Source organism: Vigna unguiculata, chromosome 8 (assembly GCF_037176805.1).
Source record: "Vigna unguiculata cultivar grain cowpea cultivar isolate G323 ecotype 2 chromosome 8, ASM3717680v1, whole genome shotgun sequence".
NCBI lineage: Eukaryota > Viridiplantae > Streptophyta > Magnoliopsida > Fabales > Fabaceae > Vigna > Vigna unguiculata.
The window spans coordinates 36180245-36188640 of NC_140799.1; the positions used below are offsets into that span (position 1 = coordinate 36180245).

The window sequence follows — 8396 nt, forward strand, 5'->3', positions numbered from 1 at the left end:
CTTGGAGTGACTCCTTGCAAATTAACCTAGAGTATGCAACTTGACACTAGATGAATTGAATAAGATGAGTCCATCTTAAAATATTTAAAGTTTTTTTAAATTTCAAGTTTCAAATCCATAATAAATTTAAATATTTTCATTAATTAAGTGATATAATTGTTTCTATTATTATCTAAAGAATAATCATAAAAGCTACTCGTCAATTTTATATTCATCATAATATCTTTTTTTTATATATTAACCAGTACATAATTATCAGGTGAAAAGAGAAAAATAAACACGACCAGACAATATAAAAATTAAATAATAAAAACTTAATTAAAAACATAAAAAATTTGAATACTCAATAAATTAAAAAATAATAACATTTTAATTAAAAACATTCAAATTTCTGATCGAATTAAACTATCTCTTTTTGAGTGTGTACGTAACACTTCATATATAAAGTAGTAATATTTACCCAAAACATTCAATAAAACTCAACAACAAATACAATTTCATCTCTTACATGATCAACGTCCTATTTTTTCTGGCAGCAGATGTTCCGTTCTATTGTTTATTACCGAAAACGCTTTAGCCACTTGGTTCATAGTTAAGCACATTCTATGTTATAGTGACAACTTTTATAAATAAATACATATACAAGTGTTGAATTTATGGATGTTGAATAAAGCCTATTAATGCAAGTGTAAAAAAAATACACAATTATATTCAAACAGACACATGTACACATGTACGAAAATAAAATTTAGACCACATCAAACATTAAGTAAGCTCGAATTGAAAATTTGTAAGAGTATCACATAAAGAAACACGCCAACAATTTTAGATTACCAGAATTATAGAGGAACAGAACAGATTTCATAACCTACGAAAAATAAGAGATGCAAAAAGAGACAGACACAATAGTTAGACAAAGATAAACCACTAAACTTAGACAAATCAAAACACAAAGAATAGAGACATCTAAGATTGACGATAATCAACAAGAAGAAATGATGCAAAACTAATCTTTAACTACTAACTCAACAATTCGATAAATATATAACATTATGCATCGAAGTACATACTAAACTTCTAGTAAAACAATGAGAAAACTCGCCAAAATGTTTCAACAAATTTATAACGGAAAACAGTCTAGTACAAACATAAGAAATAAACACTCCATTCCTAAACCATTCAACAATTTAATAGAGCCTAAAATTTAAGGCCACTTCTGATGAGGAAGGATCAAATATCATGATAATTCTCACAAAACTTATCAGTGAATGCAAAAAAAAAAAGTTTTCCCAGAATCCTTCATGGAGCTTAGAAGGATTTATTGACCCTAAAGACCCCTCACCCACCCAAAATATGATCGTAATGCAACCAATGGACTGTCAAAAATTAGCATTTTAGTGCAATTCAAAAACAGATATCCATTCCCATAACAAACACATTCATCAGCTGAAACAGTTAAGTAAATCAATGAAACTTAGAACAATTACTTTTCTATTCAAATTACATGTAGTAAAAAAGAGTCACTCTTCACATCTTCTTTGCAAGCAAAAGATCCAATCCACCAGTATTCTTAAATCTTAGGAAGAAGCACGTCAAACATGCTCAACCGGTTCCCCTACTTAATATGATACAATTGTAAAGGACATGTAATGTGATTGAATTGCTTTCAATTATATAAATTTAAAAAATGGCATGAACTATAGAAATTCAGAAGGCGAATTGGCATCAGGTTTTACATTACCTAAACCAGCTCCATGATGCAAAACCTGAGGAGGCAATGGCCCTAATCCATTACTCAATCCATCAGTTCCAGACCCAAAAAACTGGCAAAGGAGCCTTGCCATGATCCCAAGAACCTGCATTTGATTCTGGCAAGCCTCAACATGCATCTGCATCATCTGCTTCTCATGCTCAACCTGCATTGCCACCATCCTCTGCCTCCACTCCATCTCCTCCTCCTCCATCTTCTCCTCCACGCGCTTCCGCCACCGCCGCTCCGCATCCAGCTCACGCTCCAACCTCATCCTCTTCTCCAGCTCCCTCCTCGCCCACCTCAACTGCCGCTCCTCCAACTCCATCTCCCGTTCCTCCAAACACTCCCGCCGCCGCTCCCGCCGAAATTCCACCTCGCGCCGCTTCCTCTCCCGTTCCGCCTCCACCTTCTCCCGCCGGAACTCCCGCTCCCGCCGCCTCTCCTCGCGCTTCACCACCGCCTCCCTCAGCTCCACCACGGAACCTAACTTCCTCACCTTACACACATCCTCGTCTTCATCACCACAGTCCTCGTCCTCCTCCTCGTCCTCCTCGTCATCGGAATCGACCTCAAACCCTAATTTACCGGTGGTGAGGGGTTTAGGCGATTCCAACAACTGCACGTCGCCGAAGACTTCTTTATACTTGAGAAAATTCTCCCAGTGATTGTTCCCGTCCTTCCAATTGAAGTGGTGAGGCGCGAGGCGGATCTTCTGCTTGACGCCGAGGTACTGGTGGCGCATGTTCTGAACCTTGATGGAGACGTCGCGCCAGGACCACTTGAAGGGGAAGGAGGAGGGGTCGCGGTGGTGGTGGACGGCGTTTACGTGCTCCGCCACGGGCTTGAACTTCTTCTCGCGCGTTTTGAGCTTGGCGAGGGTCCCCGAACGGAGGAGGTCTGAGTATTTGGACAGTAGGGTTTGCTCCTCCACTTCCGACCACTTCTTGCGCTTCATTGACGGTGGATTCCACTCAGATTGCGTGATCGATCGATTGCTCGGTGCAGAATGAGTTTCGTTGAAATCAACGCTGAAGCGACCCTGTTTTGCTTGGACCCTCTTCACACTCTTTTCTTTACCACAAATTACAGACAAGCAGAGTGAAGTTAGTGGGTCAACCAACCAAACCAATGCCTTTTCGCTTTTATACTTTACTTCTAATTACCACTAAATGGATAGATAATCTATAATAAATTTTCCAAATTCTCTTTTACTTTTTCTATATAATTCAAATTTTTAAAGTTAATATTTTTTATCTTGTTGAACTTTAGTTTGGCGAATTCAAATGTATAAAAAAAAGTTAAGTTTATGGGTTTAAATGAAAACGATAGGATCAACTCGAATAATAGTTTCTTTAGGTCAATGTGTTATTAACCAAAGGTTCATGTCCTTTTCAGTACCACATACATTAGTCTTGTGCCGAAGACTAAACTTTAATGCCACTCAACCTTTCCATATGGCTACATCTTGGTTGCCTAAATCATGAAAGGCGTGTTCATGAGTTAGAGCACTTGCATTGAAATTTTGAAGGCAATATGTTAACATATTTTGTTCTATACTTCTGTGATTTTTATATAACCCAAGAATTCAAATAATCATTGGCTCTTTGGTATGTGTTTAATTTCACGATAGAGTTGAATTTTATTCGTATCAGACGAGATTTTCGTAAATACGATTTGTCACATGAATTTGGTTTTGATACCACACATCTATTTGACTAGAAGTGTTAAGATAAAAATAACGTTCGAATTTGGATGAACAATGTACGTGGAGTTTTACATCAGACTTGCTTTCAAGATAAAAAAAAATGAAACATAAATCACTTGAATTAAAACTACGTGTTTGAAAATATGTTTTTTTATGTATACTAAACCTAAGAACCATGTCTAACGTGGTAAAAGATGCAAAAACTACAAACACGAATCAAATTTAACGTAATAAAATTCCAAGTTCTCACAAAATCAGTTTTATAAAGTTAATTTCATTCAAAATCATTTTTTTAAAAGGGACACTGAAACTCCCATTTGTTTGGTCGGTTAGCTGCTCACTGTTAATTTGTTTCGCCTGTATGTGTCGAACATGTAAATATTGCGTATTTGCTTTTCAGCTCGTTGCCAAAATCCACAAGAAACTGCATCCTCGAAAATTGCCATAAACCTTAAATCAACAACTTCCGTAGTGACGGTTGATGTCACTTAAATACCAAATTCACTTCAAACAACGATGGAGATGAATGCATAAAATGGTGACAGGTCAATTAACAGATATGCAAAACCTATTATGAGCCTTTTTACTTCATTATGTTTTTCCAACTATTGGACAGTTGAAGAAAGGGTATTTCTTCTGATATCTCACTAATTTGTTGGCTAATTTGCTATTCATTTTGGAAGGAACTTTCTGGAATCTAAAAATACATTCAGGAAAGCCTACTTAGAAAATCAATGAGGTGATGAAAGTTGTAAAGTCTTCAAGAAGACCAGCCTTGTAGGATAACGATAACGACAAACAATTAAGGAAATTTATATATCTATCAAATATTAATGATAATCAAAGGTAATATAGGTAACCACAGCTAGGACGAAAATAATACATTATAAATCTTGGGCTCAATACGTGCTTCGACCACAACTCAATCATCTCAATTGTCGCGCACTGTATTTACAGAAGAAAATGATAGGCAAACCAGGAAACGAATAAGTCCTCTAACTGAATTTGATGCGCGTGTCATGAAACAAGACCTTCCCGGGCGATGCTGGTCACACGAAGTACAGCTTGTGCACTTAGAGGAGAAAGTTTTGACTGACAGAAGCTTTCCCAAGAACTCATCTCTGGATGCTCATTCACAGTATGATCATTAGCCGTGTGCTCATTCACAGTGTGATCATTAACAGTGTGCTCATTGACAGTGTGATCATCGATAGTGTGCTCGTTGACAGCAGATGCCATGTGATCATGAAATTTCTCATACACGTTTTGAAGCTCAAGAAGTAGAGCTCGAGCTGCTTCCCTGGACTCAGGTAGCTGGTCGCTCAACTGCGATGCGGCTACTTGGATCAATTTGTCAATCCCATATGTCTTTATGCCTTCTGCGCCCTTTTTAAATAAAAGTTCAAGGATAGAAAACAGGAACTGTTAATTAATGCTCCGCATCCTAATTGCAAAAATAAGCTGATCATATCCATTATCCTTTCTAGTTCAACAAAATCCTTCTACATTCCAATTAGATAATGCAGGGTAATATACTTAAATATGTAACAGTCATTAAACCTTTTATAGAAAAACCCCTCCACCCTTTTGTTGATAACGTAAACTCTAAAAAAATAGCAATAAAATAGAACTGAGCTCTTTACATATATAATTATCTAAGTAAAGAACCTGAAAATAATTTTGAAAAGAAGAATACAGAGAAAGAGAAAGAAATAGATGAATGAACATATATTTTCTTTACAAACAGTTTCACAGCATTGCACGATAAAATATTAGAACCAAGCAAGAAACAAGTACATTTACTTAATAATCAAAGAAAAACTTGTTATGGCATGACGTACATTATCAATCAAGACAAGTGCTCCTCATAGGCTAAAAATATTATTTATTGGCAAGTTCATGACAAACCATTCTAAAATCATAAACAAAGAACGGTTTGTTGGATAAATTTTGGACAAGCTGAACAAATTTAAAAATTGTACAAATATATCCATAATCAAGGCAGATTTTGGACATCAAAGTCATCCGTTAGGACAGTTCTTTTCCTGCATCATTAATCACCTACTTAACGTTTTAACTTCCATTTTTTTGAAGATAAAATCACTTTGACAAAAAAAAATGGATAAGAGCATGTTTAAATATCACCAATATAGGAAAAAATCATGAATGTTTCTCATACCAGTCGTGGAACACTTCGAGAAAAGCACATAGATGCCTTTGCACGGATACGAGGATTCTTGTTCTTAAGATATGGTTGCAATTTTGGCAATAGAGAAATAGGGGAAATCCATGTAGTCATTGATATCAAGGCTTTCTCAGCTGCCTCACATACAAAGCGTTTGTCCTGTGAAGCCTTGAGAAGAAGTTGTACCAGCTGCATTCACCATATATGTTTCAATAGAACGTGTTAATTTGCAAATAAGACTATCAAGTGTATATTGAAATTCCATTTTTCTTAAATGAGGAAGTTTATTAGGCCACATAACAATAGTTGACTTACCAGAGGATCTAGTGAATCTATTATGAGATCATTATATGTGCTGAAAATGTCAGCAGATGTCATAATCGCTGTTTTACAAACAGCGCTTCTAGGACTTTTCAAGGACTTTGCAATAGATGTGATCACATCTCCCCTGTTTACCAGATAGAATATGAATAATTAAATAAATCCAATTAAAAGGCAAAAAAAAAATATTTGATATTTTAATTTAAAAAAAAAAACATTTTAATCTAAAGAAAAAGTGTTTGTTACTTACAGCATATCAAGCATTGCTTCCTTATGAAATATAGATAACCGCCGTACGTTATTTAGTGTATCACAAACCAGGACCCAATCCTTTGAGTCAAGTCCAGCTAGAAGGGTCTGTAACAAAACCAAATAACTATTTTCACATAATACAAGTGTTGCATTTCACACATAAGTCTACTAATCAGAGGTAAATTGCTAAAAGAAAAAATGAAACATCCACATTATTTAAGCATTTGAGCTACACCAGTTTCAATGATTCTCAATATTCAAAAACATGCCAGTTCCTTGACTCAATAAGTGGATAAAAAATACCTTGAGACAAGTATCAATATCTTCTAGATCATTCAAGTTCTCAGATTCAATGTATTCTACTTCTGCATTTACAACCTCTGCACCAGAATTAACAGTCACAATCTCATTTCCATTAACAGCTGGAGAAACCAAGGAGGATGAAGTCTTTTTCTTTTGCCGTTCTTCAATATTTTCATCTGCATTGTCTACAGAGGGCTTGGTTAAGCATGCCTTACTGGAGTCCTCATTCTTCCTTTCAGTTCCAAGAGTTGTATTGAGATCTCTAAGAGCTTTCTCTGACATACCTGACAGCTTTAGTCTAGATCAAAAGAAAGAAATCAAATCAAACTCAACAATAAGTGGTACAGAAAACACCATTTATTTTCTTAAAACGAAATCAATGTAAATAATGAATTTAACAACCAAAACCAAAAACTCACAAGTCAAGATCTGAACTTAACGATAAAGGCACGGTCATGAAAATATGATGCACTTCCATAACGCTCCCTCCCCCGACCCAAAAAGAAAATACTAACTCTACAAGTCCATTGAATTTAAACGACTCTTTCTCATTCTCGATTTCTGATTCACACCTAGTCTTCCATCCTCCCCAAACTTTGGTATTTCAACACTGTTTCTCTTCATGTTCTCAATCTCATCTACCCGATAAAAACACAAATAATCGAATTTCCAAAGAAATCCTTTCATTCAGAAGCCAATTCCAATTTTAGAATTGAACTTCACCTCAAGCTCAACAGACAAATACAAAGCAAATCACCACACGCAACACTCCAAACACACACACAAAAAAAAATAAAAACACAATTCGAAGTACTAAATGTGATTCACGAGCGTCAAGACAGATAACACTACACACAACGCAGATCAAAACATTACCAAAATCAGAATACAACGCAGATAAAAGCCATAAACCAACAGATTCAATGCAAAATTGACGGTGCGCAGCCAAATCCCCCAAAAAATCTCCAAGAAAAAAGAAAATACAAAAAAACAGCAAGATCTCGGTATATTCCACACTACACTCCCCGAATCTCCATTAACAAACACTCGCATTTCAATCCTAAACCCTAACATCATAGCATTCAATTCGAATACAGAGAAACAAACGAGACAGTAATCGCAATTGCGCGCACGGATCACTTCAATTACAGTGAACAGTAGAGAGAGAAAGAGAGAGATTACCAAATGATGATTTAAGGAAAGAGAGAGTGATCGGAGCAAAAATGCAAAGAATGCGATGAGTAGCTGAGAGAGTAGTGAGCGAGTTAGGAAGACTCAGTCAACTCAGTGTGAAGAAGACGAAGAGAGAGAGAGAATTAGTGTTTTTAGTAACCGACGAATGAAGAGTGGTGACAGTAGTCGCACACCCAAAACGACGGCGTATAAGGTACCGGGGCCGGCAAAATAGCTGGGCCAATATAAATATAAATTGCATTTGCATTTGCATGTGAATGTGAATGTGATGGGAAGCAGAATCAGGTGAACCAAATTAATTCCACCTTTTTTTTTCTTTTTTTTTTAGATTTATTTTCATATTTAATTATTTACCTCGATCGTTTTTATTCGATTCACCAATCAACACTTCGGTTATTATTTTTTAGTAATTTCAAATTTTGATTTTGATTGCAGTAATTAAAACGATGGTTGTTTCAAATTTTAAATTTTGGTATATTATCGCTGTTTTTAACGTTAGGTAGCATGTTTCTCCAGCAATCAATGACGCTCCAACACGATAAAGGTGTAAGTTTTGCGTTTTAAAATGATGCTTCATCATTTTGGACAAGGATTAAATATTTAATTAATTAATTCTGTTAAATAAGGATTGAATAGGAAAAAACAATTATGGAGAGAAGGTTAAGTGGACAAATGTCACCTTA

The 8396-nt window shown here is 35.7% G+C and overlaps 1 protein-coding gene across 1 annotated transcript; it reads right to left on the reverse strand.

The window, feature by feature from the left end:
- Window positions 1-4247: 4247 nt before the first annotated feature.
- Window positions 4248-7942, reverse strand: LOC114193103 (uncharacterized). The gene is made up of 6 exons (XM_028082802.2): window positions 7702-7942; window positions 6520-6817; window positions 6215-6321; window positions 5959-6091; window positions 5638-5832; window positions 4248-4844 (listed from the first exon to the last, which is right to left on the reverse strand). Exons 2-6 carry the CDS (start codon window positions 6799-6801, stop codon window positions 4476-4478), a joined length of 1086 nt encoding a protein of 361 aa, XP_027938603.2. The 5' UTR covers window positions 6802-6817; window positions 7702-7942; the 3' UTR covers window positions 4248-4475.
- Window positions 7943-8396: the final 454 nt, after the last annotated feature.

Bases quoted from the DNA above. Each gene is read 5' to 3' on its own strand.
- LOC114193103 (XM_028082802.2), bottom strand. From the start codon at position 6,801: ATGTCAGAGAAAGCTCTTAGAGATCTCAATACAACTCTTGGAACTGAA. The intron at 6,092-6,214 runs GTAAGTAACAAA...TCTGGTAAACAG, and splicing joins GAAGCAATGCTTGATATGCT to GGGAGATGTGATCACATCTA. The intron at 4,845-5,637 runs GTATGAGAAACA...TTATTTAAAAAG, and splicing joins CTCGAAGTGTTCCACGACTG to GGCGCAGAAGGCATAAAGAC.